The 19,891-nt window shown below is 37.3% G+C and overlaps 1 protein-coding gene across 1 annotated transcript; it reads right to left on the bottom strand.

Annotated features, from left to right (window-relative positions):
- Positions 1-2,146: 2,146 nt before the first annotated feature.
- LOC117289213 (low-density lipoprotein receptor-related protein 12-like) lies at positions 2,147-12,874 on the bottom strand. The gene is made up of 4 exons (XM_033770228.1): positions 12,629-12,874; positions 4,951-5,325; positions 3,712-3,810; positions 2,147-3,042 (listed from the first exon to the last, which is right to left on the bottom strand). The coding sequence occupies exons 1-4, from the start codon at positions 12,717-12,719 to the stop codon at positions 2,828-2,830; spliced, it is 780 nt and encodes a 259-aa protein (XP_033626119.1). The 5' UTR covers positions 12,720-12,874; the 3' UTR covers positions 2,147-2,827.
- Positions 12,875-19,891: the final 7,017 nt, after the last annotated feature.

Raw genomic sequence — 19,891 nt, 5'->3', positions numbered from 1 at the left:
ATCTAGTAGCGTAATAAGTACAATCTGTAAAGCTTTTTTCCTGTTTGAATTATAGCAATTGCTGTCGTCACCTGATTCATTCCACAAAACATTACACATTAAAATCAGAGCATTCATTATGTGTACACCAACTCTCACTGAACATGTAAATTTATGGTTAAATGCAAAGAAGCATTAGAAATGTTTTGAAGGTGCGTTCTGTTTCAAATGCACATTGTTTTTGTGGTGTATCCTCGAAGAGCCCCATTGAAATACAGGAACCCACAGGTGTAGCGCGATACTGCAGTGCCATTCACACGATTACACTTTAACTGGGGTCCCTTGCTTAATTTTAACATGGTTGTAAAATATCGCAACGTCTGACAAGCTTTTGCAGAAAAATTGGAAAGTTGACAAAATATTGTTGTCCTTATGCACATTTTGTTTTTGTAAAAATTGTACAACCATGCTACAATTTGGCAATAGACCCTTGCTAAATTGCTCTCATGTGAACTGGGCTTGTAACACACATCTGTATTTTCAAAACTTACTTTAAAACACCGTTATATTGTACAATATTACTGTAAACATCAATAATCGTTAAAGGTTTGTAAAAATTAAAAAAGGAGTAAAAGAATAAAGTCCAGCATTGGCATCACCTGTATTATATAGCGATATATGACAAGTAATTTCTGTGCATGTTTTGATCAGCTTTATATACAAATTGTCATTGTGTGCATTTCTGTTCACAGTATATAAAAAAAACATCACATCCAGTAAAGGTTGTTCATCGTAAATGTAAATGCGTACTCAATTTGTGGAATAAAATAAAAAAATGGAAAAAGAAATTTATAGTATTAAAAAAAAAATGCTGCACTTTATTCTTACACATTATTTATGACCATATCTATGTTTAACTTCTACAAGAACTATAACTACGCTGTCTAGTATTCACGTTCTATTCGCGATCTAACATCTATAATTACCAAGCGGATGAAAGCATACCAATTAAAGGTGTAATTGTCTTGTCACACGAAGCTAATTGTGCAGGCAATTTACATCACACTTATTTTGCCATATTTGCTGTTTAACTCAATGCACCCCCTTTGTTTGTGTGATTAAATACACGTAGTTGCATTGGCGGATGTCTTTTTTCTACAACCGACCTGATAAAAACAAGATTTAGAACTGGTGCCTGCAACTGGTGATAGTTAATTACTTCGCATGACATGGCCTATATTGCCTATCGCTGTCGTGTGAGCAAATTAAAGCCAAGGTGTGGCTTTGGCTACCATTTGTGAAACGTAGCCACAAGCCGCTAGCCGCAGCCAAACCCCTAGATTTAGTACGGTTTAATGCTAATCATTATTTTGAGCAATTCCCAATAGTGTCCACTGCTTTTAATCCCTGCCCTGAATACAAAAACATGTTAAATATTAGTACATTTACATCGATTATAATGTATTATAAACACCTTTAAAAAGTTAATAACGGTAAAAATGAACGAACAAGAACATTTAGATCATAATAATGAATAATATTGATGAATTTGAGTTATGGCTGTGTCTTCACAGTGTTCTCCAGCCACATCAATGTCATAAGTATTCTTAATCCTTTTGACATCAGGATAAAACGGTTAACCCCAATAATAATATAACTTCATAATCACACTCAAATTTCGGCAAAATCTGCCACGGTTTCTCTCCCAATATTACGAAAGAACAGTACTGTTAAACGTGGTGGTTTGGGCCTCAAGACATTTTAGAGATCCCCGTTTTTGTTAGGGAAGGGGGGGGGGTGATCGTGGTTGTAGCAGTATACCATACGCATACTGACTCAAGTCAAGTGTTTAATTCCCACAATGCACTGTATAATCTTCTAACATGGCCGCCCGAATGTAAAAACTCAACCTTTTAGTATACCTCTAACATACGAAGCTGTATAATTCTTACAGTTGTGCAATATTGTAACAATACTGCACTTTGATCGCACATGAGTCTGAAGAAGAAAAAAAACGGCTGCACTTATTTGGGGAATAGTAATCTATCCACCCAAGAAGCATCATAGAATGTAACTCAAGAGTTGAATTACAAACAGACCAGGGGTGGATTTCACAAAGGTAGTCCTAACCTAGGACTAGTCCTAGGCAATGCTAAGAGATAGGACCAGTCCTAAGTTAAGACTACCTTTGTGAAATCCACCCCTGGGCCCAATTTCATAATTTTCTTTATGAAATTAGGCCTATATCTGTCCTCTGTAACGATGTATAACAGTTAACCTGCGTAAGTAAATAATTATGATCATCTTATTTATAAAGTGGTCCGTAGAATAATCTTTAAACAAAAAAAGTCACAGAATGACCTTAAACAAAAATGTCAAAGACTGTCTTTTGAGAAAGACATTTTTTGCACTTCCCTTTCACTTCCCTGGTTTCTGTTCGTTACTGATTGGATAGAACAGAAGGTTACCAGTGACATCTTTAACACAATTCATGCCCGTCGTTTCCCCCAATTTAGGAGCATGTAATAAGCAATTTTGAGGTATGGCGGACACAATACTATAGCCCTATTAGGTTTGGGGGTAAAATATGGAGCTATAAGAAGGATACCTCGCTGGCAAAACTGATCCTCTGCAACAAAACCAAAGTGCCCTCCCTAGTGTCCACCAATTTTTTTTTTTAAATGCCTACTAATAAAGTACTTGCCGCGTGGCTTTCACTCAATCAATAAGGCACCAGACTCAGTAACTGACAGACCATTAGCTCCTGTATATCCAGTCAATAAATCAGAGTTCGAGAGACCACGATGGTGATTACCATGGTAATACAGTCCCTGAAAATAATGTGACTTTAAATCTGCGTGGGCTGCTGTTGCATGGCCATCGGGGCCTGCTGGTACTGCGTCTGTTGCTGCCTGTTCTTGCAGCAGCAGTGGTAGCAGAGACAGCCAACACATACACAGCATAGGACTACAGCCACGATGACACCGACAATGATTGCAATGAGGACGCCAATACCCAACTTGAATAAATTCATTGCAGTGTCGAAGATTTCACCGCCACCAACTATTATGACACAAAGAATGGGAATGAAATTAGCATACACCAATCAATACTTTTCACAGATTAAAATTAACAATATAATAATTATAGGATTTGGGCATTGCATGGTGAGGTATCAACATATAAATTATTTGGTTAGCGGTAACACCATGTGTGTCTCTACTTGGCAGGTAGAATTTGTTCTTAGAGAACTGTCTTTCTATATTCTACTACCGCGGAGTAGATTTATCAGATTGTTCGGGAGATTTCGCAGTTCTGAAAAAATGTGTTCTTCCTTTTAACTACCCGGGCGGAAGGTATAGAAAACAGGCTGCGACTATTAGCTATAGGATCGTTATTAACTGCACACCGCCGAGTCAGTTCTTGAATTGGTAATATAATACCGAAGTCTTAATATATAGCACACACGTATCTACCAACAAGGTACTCAAGGCGCTTAGTATATACATTTTTAGTAAAAATAAATTGATAATTTTGTATTTGGACTTATTTGTTTCACAATGCATCGTCAAAGTATTTGTTTGGCTGGCAAAAAGAAGCATTCGACTGTTCGTTTTCTGAGTAAAACATTTTTCTTTTTTTTAATTTGACTTAATTGTTGTTCCAATTTGTATGCGTCATAATAGGGACCTTTGTATGTATTTAGTAAAAATGTCCAAAAGGTTGACTTACAGTCGCTAAAGTCCCCACAGTTATCAAGCAGATTATCCGTCAATGACTTGTCAATGCAATGACCATTGTTACACTTGAACTCGTCTTCCGTGCAAGGACCTACATGGAGAGAAACAAAATAATTGAGTTGATAATCAATCAATCAATCAATCAATCAATCAATCAATCAATCAATCAATCAATCAATCAATCAATCAATCAAAAGAAATTTATAAAGCGCCAAATTCAACAGTTTGCTCTCTGTCGCTGATGTATGTTGGCACTAACAGGAGAACAGTTTATTCATTTTGTTTTTTACCCATACACCGATGTGTATAATTAGCACTGTATACTCAGTACTTTCATGAGTCCTGTGAAAAAGTATCACGGGCATGTTACTCGGTGGGATTCGAACCCACGACCCATGCAATTCTAGAGCAGTGTCTTACCAACTACCGAGGTTGTCCGGTAAAGTTAGTGGTGATATACACCTCCTAAAACAGGTGAGCTTTCTGGAGTGTCTTGAATGTGTATATCAAGTGTCTATCAATTATGTCATCATCATCATCATCATCCTTCGTCCAGCTTTGATGAAGTGGTGCCAGGTTGCTTTGTTGAGTCTCGTTTGGATTGAGATTTGTGTCTCGGGTGATGGTGTCAGAGTAGCTCATTTTCCTCCTGCCGCGATTTGGATGTCCGCCAGGAGAATTCCAGAAGACCAGATGCGATATAGGTTGATCCGATGTTCGCAAACAGTGGCCAGCAAACTGGAGACGTCTCTGCATTATGGTCTCGGAAAGTGGTGGTAGATTGCCATAAACCTCACTGTTTGTAGTATGGTTCCGCCAGTGGATGTTGAGATCTCTACGCAGCAGTTGAGTGTAGCAACCGTTGATGCGATCATTCATTTTGTGTGTTGTTGTCCATGTTTCGGTAATGTTCCTTTTAAACTAGTACGAAGTGAACGTGAAGTAAAAACGAAAAAGAAAAAACACTGCCTGTGACATTGAAGTCAGCCTTGAACACAAGCCTAGTTTGCTCTGAAGGTAGTTTCTCACCCAAATGCTATTAAAAGACTTCAGGCATTATAGTTCAAAACCAAGTTGAATGGCCGAATTCTAAAATTTGAAATGCATTAACAACTGGAGGGGCAAATTTGTTTTAATTCCATTGCGAGAAAAATAAATGCTGCTCATTTGCCGAAATTGAACGAGAAACCTGCAGTAAATTATATACGCACAACGAATACGAGGTACTTACCCATAGAGAACGAAGTGTAGACAAAGTAAAATCCAGTGCCCGTGACAGTGACGTTGGTCTTGAATTGCACGGTGATAGAGTTGGCAGTCGAAGTAATTGAGTCGTAGATGCTTGCGTCGTTCCCACAGAACAAGCCGACCGAGGTGACTTTGGCCGGCCCATCGAACACCTCCAAATAGTCGGTTGTTCTACAGTCCGACGGGTCACCCTTGATGATCATACTGGTGACCTCCAATAAGATCTGCCGGCCGAAGGAGGTTGTCAGAGTCACCGTGCAGTCGAGGTCGTTCTCGTAGTATACTCCCATCTGGGAGTCCACTTGATCCCCGGAGTTTTCAATATCAACAGTCTCCCCGCACCTATCGACGAAATTATCTGTTTTTAAGAAGAGAACAAAAAAAGCGAATTACAACTCGTAATTGTTTTTAGGCAGTGGACACATTTGGAAATTACTCACAACAACGGAGAGATGTTGGTAGTGTTATATTATTTGGAGAAACGGCTCCCTCATAATGTAGTTTTTTGAGAGAGAGGTAATTTCACACTCAAGACCTCCGGCCTGAAACCCTTGTTAGGCATCAGAAAGCACACAAATATTGGTGGCACTTCATCATCAAAATCATCTAAAGATTAAATTCAATACAAATGGTTACGGTGCTCGCTACGCGCATCTTAAAACCGTGCGATGAAGGTGTTGTCAGACAATCGCTCTTTTAACAATGTCTCAACACACCCACGTTTCGTGAAGACAATCTTCTATGGCACACCATGGAGGTTGAAATATTTCTACCTCCATAGGTGGAGTACAGAACAAGGGTTCATCTGAGATGCATTCAGGGCTTTGTATACTTCGAATCGAGTCTCCAACAAATCTCGAGCTTATGCGAACTTCCGGAACCAAATATATCACAAACATTAATGAATTTAACGTGGTGCGAAATTTAGTGGTGTTTAAGGGAACCGAATCTCCGGCGGATTCCCTGGGACACCAGTTTGGTCTCTCGACGTTTCGAACAGTTTATTTCTGCTCGTCTTCAGGAGAATGATGGACTGCTGGTGGTGATGCAGTTTATGCATTAGAGCTTGAGGGTGCACATTTGGGCGGGAATTCGAGTATCCAAGTTGTTGTTGATGCACAAGTGTTTGTTCTTATAAGTACTTTGGTTTAACTTTAGTGCATACGGCTATATGACAACTATTACTAGTTTTAAGTAATATTTAAATAAGGAAATAAATTTAACAAACCAACAAAGAATGATAAAATTAACTCCCCTTTTCCGATTACAAGTACTGAGCATTTAACCTTTGTCATTGTCGAAAGAAAGTGATAGAGAATAAGTGCTATAAAAAAAACGGAAACAAAACAGTTACATCCAAGCAACTTGAATGTGGTTCTCGTTTCGTTTCAATAGCCGTCTCTTTGACTTATTTTCAACCATTTTAAACTCGAGTTTTTACCATACAATGTGTTGTGTTTGAAATATGCAAGATAAAAGGGTTGGGAGAAATGTTTTATTTATTATACACAATAAGGCCAAATAACAATAAAACATGTTAAGCGTGCCCGCCCGCTCGCTTTTTAGAGGCCTTCTCATTTTTGTAATGTTTTTTTTGCTACGAAAAAAGAGGACATCGCAGCGAGAAAAAAACAACAAGTTTTGAAAAAGTAGCTTAGTCATTTGCCTTTCAAAATAGTGCGGGCGGCCATTTAAAATAGAAAAGAAAAAGGCCCTCTTCCAACCTTGGGAGGGTGCTACATTTTTTTTTACGATGACAAAAACACCAATAAAACCCACACTATTATTATGTTTAAAGACAGTGGACACTATTGGTAATTGGCAAAGACCAGTCTTCTCACTTAGTGTATATCAACATATGCTTAAAATAACAAACCTGTGAAAATTTGAGCTTGATTGATCTTCCGAGTTGCGAGATAATAATGAAAGAAAAAAAAAAACCTTGTCACATGAAGTTGTGTACTTTTAGATGGTTGATTTCGGGACCTCAAATTCTAAACTTGAGGTCAAGAAATCAAATTCTGAAAACTACGTTACTTCAGAGGCAGCCGTTTCTCACAATGTTTTATACTATCAACTTCCCCCATTACTCATTACCATGCTGATAATTATTTTGGGTAATTACCAATAATTGTCCACTGCCGTTAATATCTTGTCCAACATGTTTCATTTATGTATTGTGTGTTTAAACACTAAAAAACAATGGATATTTGGAACTTTAAAAAAAGAATGGCGGCCATCTTGATAAAAAAACCTCTTCCCTCCTTTTTTAATTTCGACACCCGGACGCGAAACACGTTTTTTTTTTACTCAGCCTAATAGAAGTCATAGTGGTCACGTATGATTTCTCATGATCAGTGTATTTTTCCCGATGCCTTTCATCCTGCATACAAATTTCAAACAATACATTATTGTGTGGTAACCTTGGGTCTGAAATGGATGAAAAAAGGCAGAAAGACACAGGTGACAAAATGTGGAACGGTTGCTGCAAAATTTTGTATAGGCTTAAACAGAATTTGCCGCCAACCAAGCAAGGAAACATGGCGATTTTTTTTTAAAAATGTTAACAATGGGAGACTCTTTGAAGGGTCGACGTTTTTATTGAATATTTTATCCGCACCATAATTCAAAATACAGTGCATTTTTTTCATTCGGCAAAACGGAATATTTTGTATCAACAATGAATAATACTATTATTGTAATCACTGAACCAAATTGAATGATATCATGGCGGATTGTCAAAACGTGCAGAATTGCCATTTTACAAAAACGTGTATACAATACAACGTACGTTGTTTAGGGATTCGGGTACTTTTTTGAAAATGTCCACAGATTTACATTAAACTTAGGGTTTGAAGATAATGATAGTGGAAAGCTTCCCTTCAATTGTTTCTAACAAAGGTTGTGTAGTTTTTGAGAAATGAGTAAAACAAGTCACAAAATATTTTTTGGTCTCATGAGACCAAAATTATTTTAGCATGTAAAATCCCCTTAAAGGAACACGTTTCCTTGGATCGGACGAGTTGGTCTATACAAAGCGTTTGTAACCGTTTGTTATAAAATGCATATGGTTAGAAAGGGGTTTTAAAAGTAGAATACAATGATCCACACAATTAATATGCCTCGAAATTGCACGGTTTTCCCTTTACCTCGTCGACAAACACTGTCGGCCATTTATGGGAGTCAAATTTTTGACTCCCATAAATGGCGGACCGTGTTAGTTCGTTCAAAATAAAACGAAAACCACGCTATTTCGAGGCAAATTTGTGTAGACCATTGTATTCTAGTTTTACAACATCTTTCTAACCATGCATTTTATAACAAACGGTTACAAACGCTTTTCAAAGACCAACTCGACCGATCCAAGGCAACGTGTTCCTTTAACCAGTTATTATATTATACCAAAACCATAGCATAACTGGTTAATACGTTTTTACATGCTTAAATGAGACGAAAATTATTACATTTACTCACTTCTCAAGTAAAATTTCAAGGGAAGCTTTCTACTATCATAATCTTCAAACTGTGTAAGTTTAATGTAAATCTGTGGACATTGGGTGTTTTGTTGGGAACAAGTACATAATACCCTTTAAAGGGAAGGTACACGTTTATGGTAATTATACTCAAATCGAATATTAATTTAAAAACTGACTTGGTAACGAGCATTGAAGAGCTGTTGATAGTATAAAACGTTGTGGGAAATGACTCCCTCTGAAGTAACTTAGTTTTTGAGACAGAGGTAATTTCTCACTAAAATAATAAAAGACTTCTAGATAAAAGTCTTTTATTCTTATCTGAAAGCACACAAATTCGTCCAACAAGGGCGTGTCTTTTCTTTCATCATTTCCTCGCAACTTCGATGCCCAATTGGTCCCAAATTGTCACAGGCTTGTTATTTTATGGTTATGATGGGATACACCAAGTGAGAAGACTGGTCTTTGACAATTACCAAACGCGAACCTTCCCTTTAAGGATAAAGGATACATTTTAAAGTCTATTCTCTGACTTTCTGTAACGTCACTCTATTGACGTAAGTGTAAATTAATTTTACGAAACTATACACACATATCGCAGATTCGCCAATACGAATCTGTACTCAACTTTAGGTTCGTCACGAATAACACTGATAAAAGCTACTACTGTATTTCTAAATTGAAATGTATTGTGATGTGCAAAACACATTTTTGTTGTAATAATTTATTATTTAATTTTCCAAAGAAAATTTGCAGTAAAGCAGAATACTTTAGAAAAAAACACCATAAACAGTATTAGTATACTGACCAAAGCATTGTACTCGATAATGTTACAAGCTATATTTTATGCTTATAATTTGTTGGTGCAAACCAATAGTTATAAATGTGACCAGACGTCGTTTGAAAAAGTACAACGTTTCGGGGAAAATATTTTAAGAAAAGAGCATGGACACTTTATTCGGTGGCCTTCCCAAGTTCAGGCAAAACAATGATGGATAAAAGTTAATGCACAGCAAGCGGGGAAATCGAAAGAGAAAGCAAAATTCATTTTTTTGCACGGTATTTGAAATACGGTAGGCCTACTTGTGTTTTTAACTGTGCATAGAATTGTGGGCAAATCAACCTCCAGGCCCGACACCAATACTGTCCTGTGCCTTAAAAAACAGGTTTTTTTTCTCACTCAAAAAAGACTTCAGACCTGAAGCTTTTTTTTAGGCTGAAAGCACACAACTATTTTTGGCAACAAGTGTGTTTTTTCCTTTTGTTAATCTTTTGCAACTTTAGAGACTAACTGAGTCACGAATTTTTATTTTAAACATAATGATTATGTTGTGATACACCAAGTGAGAAAACTGGTATTTGACAAGTAACCCAACAAGGGTCCAGTCCCTTTAAAGGCAGTGGACACAAAATAATGATTAGCATAAAACCTTACTTGGTAACAAGTAATGGGAAGGTGTTGAATGTGAAACAAATTGTGAGAAACGGCTCCCTCTGAAGTGACGTAGTTTTCGAGAAATAATTGTCCACGGATTTGATTTCGAGGCCTTAGAAGAGAATTTGAGGTATCGAAATCAAGCATCTGAAAGCACACAACTCCGTGTGACATGGATTTTATTCTTGCATTATTATCTCGAAACTTCGATGACCGATTGAGCTCAAATCTTCACAGTTTTGTTATTCTATGCAATTTTTGAGATACAGTAAGTGAGAAGACTGGTCTTTGACAATTACCAATAGTGTCCGCAGTGTCTTTAACCAAAGATGTATCACACATCCTCCATGATAAACACAGTACATCAACGAGTGACTGTGTGCTCTTGATGAGATGTGCAATGATTATAACCTGGCTGTATATTCATGAATAATTATTGACTTTTCACGATCCTAATGAGTGAACGTTTTTACCTATATACGTCAACAGAATCGACCACTTAAAGGCACCGACACTATTGGTAATTACTCAAATAATTATTGGCATACATCTTCATTGCTAATGAACAATGGAGAGATGTTAATTGTATACATTGTGAGACGGCTCCCTCTGAAGATAGTATAAATATTTCTTTGTAACAAGGGGTTTTCTTTCATTATTCTCTTGCAACCTAAGACCAATTGGGTCAAAATGTTCACAATACTGTTCCTTTTGTTGCATAGGTTGGGATACACCATGTGAGAATACTGGTCTTTGACAATTCCATCCTTGATGAATGAATCAGCGAATGACTGTGTGCAGCTATTTGTGTACTGATTACAACCTGGCTGTGAATTCATGAATACTATTGACTTTTCGACGTCATCAGAATCTCACACTTAAAGACAGTGGCCAGTGGATAATGGACATTATTGGTAATTGTTAAAGACCAGTCTGCTCACTTGGTGCATCTCAACATTAAATTCATAAAATAACAAACATGGGAAAATTTGAGCTCAGTCGGTCGTCGAAGTTGCGAAATAACAATGAAAGAAAAAACACAATTGTCAGGCGAAGTAGTGTGCGTTCAGATGCTTGATTTCGAGACCTCAAATTCTAAATCTGAGGTCTCGAAATCAAACTTGTAACCATATGTTATAAAATGCATATGATTAGAGAGATATTTTAAAAGTAGAATATAATGATTCACACTAGTATCACTCGAAATTGCGTGGTTTTCCTTTTACCTCGTCGACTAACACGGTCGGCCATTTATGGGAGTCAAATTTTTGACTCCCATAAATGGCCGACCGTGTTAGTTCGCAAAGTAAAAGGAAAACCACGCAATTTCGAGGCAAATTTGTGTGGATCATTGTATTCTACTTTTGAAATATCTTACTAACCATATGCATTTTATAACAAACGGTTTCAAACGCTTTTCAAAGACCGATCCAAGGCAACGTGTTCCTTTAAGATGCATACAAAAAAAAAGGCTTCAGCAAAAGTCTTCAATTGAGTGAGAAATTACCTCTGCCCAAAATGGTACTGGACGCCCTTGGTAATATAGTCAAATACCAGTCTTCTCACATGGTGTATTTCTTGCATGAAATAACAAACTCTGCAGATTTTGCCTCATTTTTTCATCGAAGGTGCAAGATAATGAAAGAAAAAACCCAATCTTGTTTGTTTTCAGATGCCTTTGTAAAAATCTGTTATTCATATTTAAATATTATTTGATTGAGAAATTACCTCTTTCTCTAAAACTACGGTACTTCAGACGGAGCCGTTTCTCATAATGTTTTATCTATTAACAGCTCTAGCTCGTCATTGCTCGTCACCAAGTATGTTTTTATGCTTACAATTATTTTGAGTAATTACCTTATACAGTGGTCAGGCATACGTTTGGTAATCATATTTTTAAAATAATATGTCAACACCTTCGGTACACTGACGACAGCAGCGTTCGATAGTAAAACAGAATTTTCTGGAGCATTTCACTTGGAAGTAATGTGTGGTTTTGTAAAAAGATGCCAGTTGTTATGCCCCTAAATAAAATTGGAATCTGAGAAGAGTTATTTATCAGGTTGTGTATTGCTATTTATTTAATAAAGGGCACTGGATACTATTGGTATAATTGCTCAAAATAATTGAAACTTAATTGTTAGCGATCAATGGAGAGACAATGATAGTATATATAACAAACATTGTGAGAAACGCCCCCCTCTAAAGTAACGTTGTTTTCGAGAAAGTATTTCTCACTAAAAATATTTGAATTTGATTTCAATACCTCAGAATAAGATTTTGAGGTATCGAATTCAAGCATCTGAAAGTGCACAACTTCAAGTGACAAGGTTTTTTTTTTCCATTATTGTCTCACAACTTCGATGACCAATTGAGTTCAAATTTTCACAGGTTTGTTATTTTGTGCAGTATGTTGAGAATCACCAGTGAGAAGACTGGTCTATATCGTGATGACAATTACCGAAGGTTCACAGGCCGCGTCTTTAACTTATTATTCGTTCTATGACATCTTCACATATTGAAATACATGTCAGCAGCCTCTATGTAAGCGTCGCTAACTAAAAAGCAAAAAGGACCCCATCGTTTTCTTGTCCGACATTTCCTGTTCTACGAACGAAGAGATGTGTGTTTTGCGTCTTCGGATTCGTGGCGCCCCGGAAAAGAACTTATAACTGCCACCCACCCACTGCACTACTACACTCAAGATAGTTAGCAAATATTTTTGCGAAAACAAACCAAACAGATGTCCTTACCAAATCCGCTTATAGCATTTCCAAATCCTCCAAGTAACAGCACCAGGGATACAGCCAACATAACTCGCTGAATTTCTGCAGAAATCGACATCTTTGCAATAAGGCTTTCCTCTCCTCAAGATACTATACGCTTACAAATACAGGTGTAGCAAAATTCCTTTATCTGCTCCGTTCGTAATGTTCATCCACACACACAACGCGCTGGCGCAGGCCTAATACTCAATACACCGACCACTCCCTAGGCATAGTGACAATACACGTAGGCAGTGACAGTGGGGGTCTTAGCAGGCCATTGACAGAACGCTTGCGCGATGACCTGCCATCGACTACTCCGTAGGCAGTGACAGTGGGGATCTTAGCAGGCCACCGTACAGAACGCATGCGCGATGACCTGCCATCGACTCTATTATGCAATATCTAGGATTACATTTATTTGAAGCTCAAGGTCAAACCATATGGATGTCAAACTGTTTCGATTTACTTATATTGTCAAACCAGTGAGTTATGAGACAAAAAACAGATTCGTCATTAAAAAAGACTCACTTTAGGGACCTCTGAAATGGAAGTCGCCTTTTGAAACCCTACCTATGTACAAAGTCAATCTACAGTGCAGATTTGTATGCACGGTTTGTTGGTGAATATGGAACTTTTCTCTGGTTTTGTGCATGGAGGAAGGGGGTTGCTGCCTGAGAGATTTAATGGGAGTTTTGATCGTGCTCCCAAGCCGAGCAGACTCAAAAGACTACAGATGGCAGGTGACCCATTACAATGCATTGAGGGGCTGGGTGGAGAGCTCCAACAATAGTGGAACGACCTTGTGAATACTAATGTCCATGTGTAGTATTGTATTGCATAGAGCAATGTCCTTGCTCTATTGCGAATCTTGGCCCTTTTTCATGAGGGGATATCCATTATTCAGAATAACAAAAAAAATCACAATTTGTAGAATTTCTTTTCTCGAAATTTTGGTTGATGTTGAGGAAAAAAAATGAGCTGAAAATGGAAGTTCATTCAACTTCAACTTCTTGTTTTGGATTGCTTCGGCTGGCACCGATGGGGACGGGGTGTGGATTTTCACTACTGTTCCGACTACAAATGAGTTGCCTGCTGGGATCCAGACGGAAACTACATTAATTCCGCGTCGTCGCCGACACCCTAGGCCTGCTCAGGATGTAGCTATGGTTTGTTCCTTTATCACAAATATTTCCGGACTGCCGATTTTTGACATTTCGAAAGTGCAAGTAAATGTCTTGTTAATTTGTAATGGGAAGTTAATTCATAACCAAGAACCGATGAACCCCAAAACGCGTGAGAGTATGAATTGGTATTTTTGTTAAGGAAGTTCCGTAAAACCATGGAGATTCCTACCTCCATGGTAAAACACACCTCTGTGTTGAATGACTAATGTCGTAGAGGTAAATGAAAATATGTTGATGGAAATGTTATAGACCGATCCAGGCGTTTTCATTTTCACTTTTTTATGGGAATCGAATATCTTCCTCGACTATTTATGAACTTTCCTTGATGTGGCTGCTTGATATAACAACGTACTACATTCTTGGTAAATTTTTAAAATTAAGCAGAAAGTAAAATACTGAAATTCTTACAAAATACCTTGCCGATGTAATGCATTTTAACGTCTATTATGCAGTTTCCGCGTCTTTGACCCCTAACTCGGCTAAGACAAGCACCTTTTTCAAGATGATTTGGCGTATATTTTGTTGCAACCATTTTTGGCCAGTCTACATTGGTATGTCATGATAAAAGAAATGGTGTTATTCGTTGAGGAAATTTCCATGAAGAGTGAAAAGAAACATGATTTCCTCATGTCTTTGTGCACAAAACTAGGCACATGTACACCTCAGCAATGGCGCGCGGTGGTGCGCCAGGGTGTGACTCGGATCGGTATTTCACCATTGGTGTGTGGCCTCTTTCTCGAACCATAAAAAAAGATGCTCGAACCAAGCTCAAACGAAATGTGTCGACAAAAACAAAACAAACATCTGCTTCAATGATTGTACAACACGCAATGTTTCTTTTATGACATTTTGATTGAAATTACAGAAGATGATTTGTTTGTGTGAAACGCAAGCCTTGATTGAGCGGTACCCTTTTAAAGGCAGCGGACACTATTGGTAATTACTCAAAATAATTATCAGCATAAAACCTGATTTTGCAACAAGTAATAGGGGGAGGTTGACAGTATAAAACATTGTGAGAAATGGCTCCCTTCTCCGTAGTTTTCGAGAAAGAAGTAATTTTCCACGAATTTGATTTCGAGACCTCAGATAGAATTTGAGGTCACAAAATCAAGCATCTTGAATGCACACAACTTGAATTTTCACAGGTTTGTTATTTTATGCATATGTTGAGATACAGCAAGTGAGGAGACTGGTCTTTGACAATATTACCAATAGTGTCCATTGTCTTTAATTAAAACACCGATAATCAATTAGCTGATGGCAGTTTTTGTTACGGGCAGTTAACCTTTGTAATTATCAAATACCAGTTTTCTTACCAATGTACCCATAATTATTCTTTCTCCATGGTGTTCTCAACATATGCGTGAAAATTTGAAATAAATTGGTCGTCGAAGTTGCAAAAGAATAATGGAAGACAAAAAAAAAAACCTTTGTCGCACAAGTTGTGTGCAATCAGATGCCTCAAATTTGGGACCGTGTTAGCTGTGTCTCTTATAAAATAAGTTAAATTAAAATAATATTTAGTGAGAAATAATATTTCTCAAAACCTACACGTTACTTCAGAGGGAGCCGGCGTTTCTCACAATAATAAGAATGTTTTAATTTTCACTTGTAAAAAAAACAAATGTGTACAGTGAAATGCGTTTTGGTTTTGCGTGTCTAAAAACATGTTATATAAAAATACACACTCAAAATTTAAAATTTATACAAAAAAATACATCGAATGTTTTTATATTATCAAGTTTGTATACTAACAATTTTTTGATTAGGTGTCCAGTGCCTTTGAACAAAAACTAACAATTGTTGGGAAGTGGTGCAGTAATTGCAACACTATACTGGCGGTCGATAGAGATGGAAGCGACAATAGTGATTTAGTTGTCAATTTGTTCATCATTAATAATATGCAAGAGATCCCGGGGAGATAATTGCACATAAATTCGAGGCCAACATGCTCATCCGGAGGAAAAATACTGGTCCTTGCTCTATGCACGGAGGAGCTCTATTACAGACATAATTCTGCAGGGCGTTGTTTATCACGTATGCATGGGCATAGACGCTCACAGCGGGGAGGCAACACAAAAAAACAACCTTGTAGGTCTACCCTGGCGATGGGCCCCGGGGCCTGGATGCGTTGCAGTATTATAATAGAACACATGTTTTATGCATGATTGTGGACATTAACATTTTGTGTAGGGCCGACACGTTCAGTACAGTCAGTAATAACACGGTCTATATGTACTGTATAGGGCGCACTTTCTCTGTCCTTTCTCTTTGCTTGTTCAACCATGGGGGAAACATTAGAGGTTCAACCATATAAAGCAAGGCAAGCAAGGGAATGGTTCAAGGGCACATACCAAGAATTTATCCTAAGTGTTCGTTAGTGTCTGAAAAGATGTTTATCTCTCTGAGATAATCAGTCTTAATGAATGCACTGGGATACATGCATATTATAGGCCTACATTGTGTAATATATGGGGCCTAAATGGGGGGCAATGAACATCGTACAGCAGTGAGAGCTGTATGCTTCATTCCAAGTCGGTGATCTTGTCTTTTTTGTTGTCTGCGTGTAGCCAATAATATTACCTGAAATAGCGCCCTCTTGTGGGTTAACCCCGACCATTAATCCCTGTGAATCTTGTTCATTTTGTTTTATGGCGATACATATTGTCCAAAAGTAGACGGAATAATCTGATTGGTCAGAATCGCGAAAAAATGAATATTCAAATTTACTACAGGATATAGGACAACCGTGATGCACATGAAATGCAATTCTGACGCTTCTCGGTTATTCAATCCGGTTTTCAAAATATTATTAATAAAGGCAGTGGACACTATTGGTCATTTCTCGAAATAGTTATTAGCATAAAACTTTGCTTGGTGACGAGTAATGGGGAGAGGTTGATGGTATAAAACATTGTGAGAAACGGCTCCCTCTGAAGTGCCATAGTTTTCGTTAAATAAGTAGTTTTCCACGAAATTGATTTCGAAACCTCAGATTTAGAAACTGAGGTCTCGAAATCAACCATCTAAACGCACACAACTTCGTGTGACAAGGGTGTTTTTTTCTTTCATTACTATCTTGCAAGTTCGATGACCGATTGAGCTACAATTTTCACAGGTTTGTTATTTTATGCATATGTTGAGATACACCAAGTGAGAATGCTAGTCGTCGACACTTACCAACAGTGTCCACTGCCTTTAAAAGCGTTGGAGACAAATATTTAACCTGACGATTCCATTCAAACAACTCAGTTTTTTTCTCTAGTATATAGAAAATCAACAGTTCAAAATCCTGTACTGTTTTATTTCTGTTATAAAAGTATTGTTATGTTATCTAAACATTTATAAATATCTTACGCAACGAACACTTAAACAAATCAATACTAAATACTAGACATTAAGTGTTTGTGAACAAACACAAAGCTGTTCCGTGATGTTTTGCTTGGATTATGTGCTTCATTGCCAAAGGAATCTATAACTGATAAAACAAGTTTCAAAAAAGATGTGTAGCTCTTGATATTAGGTCACACTTCCCGGTTGACCCGCAAGTAAAGGTCAACATGGGCCCACAGCTACCAAAGACTAATCTGCAATGCCAAGGAGTCTATAACTGAAAAAGTTAAAACAATCGGTTGTGAAGATCTTGATATATAGTCCCACTTCCGGTTGACCCAGAAGTAGAGGTCAACATAGGGTCACAGTTTTCAAAAGTTAATATTTATTGCCTTAGAGTCTATAACTGAAGTTTGAACATTGGCTTTGTACTTCTTGAGATATGGGCCAACTTCCGGTTGACCCGGAAGTAAAGGTCAACATGGGGTCAAATGTGTTTCAAACTAATCTTGAATGCCCAAGAAGTCTATAACTGAAAACAGTTTGAAAATCGGTTGTATATTTCTTGAAAAACTACGTAGAAAAACTAAGTTACGTACTAAGCTTCGATTTAATATAGAACTCAAGTATGTAATTTCTACCGTTTCTAAGATTATCTTGCCACACACAAATCGTGCGTTAAACCTATGGCGTTTTGGAAAAAAACGTTTCTAAAACGTTTAAAAAATCTCGACGAAAACAATACCTGTTCCGACGGTAGGTCGGAACAGCTAAACAATAAAAATCTAGACGAAAACAATACCTGTTCCGACGGACGGTCGGAACAGCTAATAATTAAACAGAATGCTAATTGTACCCTTTGGTAATAGACGCGACTGCTTTTGTGACCTCCTGATTGGTCATCGATCAGTTATGTAAATTCTATTTGTGAATCAATTAAATATCCCGTATACACGGAAGGCAATTTTTTTCTGCTCTCCGAAATTGCCACCGTATTAGTGCTCTTTTAGTAAAATGGAGATTTTAATTCTTCAAATCGATTCGAAAAAGAGAATCCTAAATGAATAATCAGGAAACTTTTTTGAGGAAGGCAATTCTAAGCTATTTCGTTAGTTTTTATGCTAACAACTAACTTGAGTAATTACCAATAGTGTTCAGTGCCTTTAAAGACACTGGACACTATTGGTAATTATCAAAGACCAATCTTCTCACTTGGTGATCTCAACTATTGCATAAAATAACCAACCTGTGAAAATTTGAGCTCGATTGGTCGTCGAAGTTGCGAGATAACTATGAAAGAAAAAAAGAAAAAGCACTTGTCACACGAAGTTGTGTGCTTTCAGATGCTTGATTTCGAAACCTCAAATTCTAAACTTGAGGTCCCGAAATCATATTCTTGGAAAAATTACTTCTTTCTCGAAAACTACGTTACTTCAGAGGGAGCCGTTTCTCACAATGTTTTATACTATCAACCTCTCCCCATTACTCGTTAAAAAGTGAGGTTATTATGGGTAATTACTAATAGTGTCCAGTGCCTTTGATAAACAGCTCTCTGAAATCTTGCCCAGGTAAAGTTGAGGACTTGCCAGCTATGCAGCACACGGTCGATACATCATTCACTGATTGCACCATGTTGCTCGTTCTCATCAGCGCAAATAGGACATTGGTGCTGTGAGTCATTACCAGACGACTGAATTAGTAATAAGCATTCATTATATCAATAATTTACAGGCAACTTGGTTGCAACCAATAGCAGTACATGCTACAGTGCCATTTCGGAAGCACATGAGTCATTTTTCGAACATACAAACGCCATTCACATTTCAATGTTCAAAAACATTGAAATCAAAGTGAATGGCGTTTGTTCTTTGAGAATGCCTGAAACTGGTTGCCTTTAACCTCGTGTTATATGGACTTTTCAGCCATTGCAACCTAAGATTCAACTTAATGTGTAACCATTGGTGGTTAAAAACATATCGTCAATAGTCTAACTCGTAACTAATATAAATCAGTAAACACCTCAAATTCGTTTAAATTGTGCCGTCTGCAAGAAAATCTAACCACGAGATTTTTAACTGTGTGTGGAGAAATGCAAAATAAAACCAGGGGCGTATAAAACCATTTAAAGCCATTGGACACTTTCTGGTAACAGTATATGTCCAAAGGCCCACACTCCGTGTATCACAACTTATATATAAAGTAACAAACCTGTGAAAATTTAGGCTCAATCGGTCATCGGAGTCCGGAGAAAATAACGACAAAAACCCATGTGTCATGACATGTGTTTAGAATTAATCCGTAATTGATAATTGTTTTAACGTTGGTTAAAAAAGGAAAGCATTTCATGGAATAATAGTATTTCAAGAGTAGTCTTTCACCATTACCTTCTGTAAACCCTGTAAGTTATTTGTTAATCTGTGCGAACTTTTTGTTTTTCTGTTCCGAAAGTGTATAATGGCCTTAAACTTCTCTTAAAAAAAAAAAAATATTTGCATCATGTTTAGAAGGTTATTGACTTGAAACGACTAATTTACTTCCTCATTAACCGGTTATCATTACACACCTAAGCCAACATTATAGGACTATGATTTATAATGTTTTACCTCCCACGAGGTTTTTGAATATATATTAATTTCATTGGTCGATTTTACATAGGGTCAAGTTGAAAGTATGTTTCACCATAGAACGACGAAAAAGGGTTTCTGTAACAATTTGTCCCTTGATACTA

The sequence above is a fragment of the Asterias rubens genome, chromosome 4 (assembly GCF_902459465.1).
Source record: "Asterias rubens chromosome 4, eAstRub1.3, whole genome shotgun sequence".
In the NCBI taxonomy this organism is placed as follows: Eukaryota; Metazoa; Echinodermata; class Asteroidea; order Forcipulatida; family Asteriidae; genus Asterias; species Asterias rubens.
The sequence above is the reverse complement of the archived record's forward strand: the minus strand, read 5'-3'. Positions and strand labels throughout refer to the sequence as shown.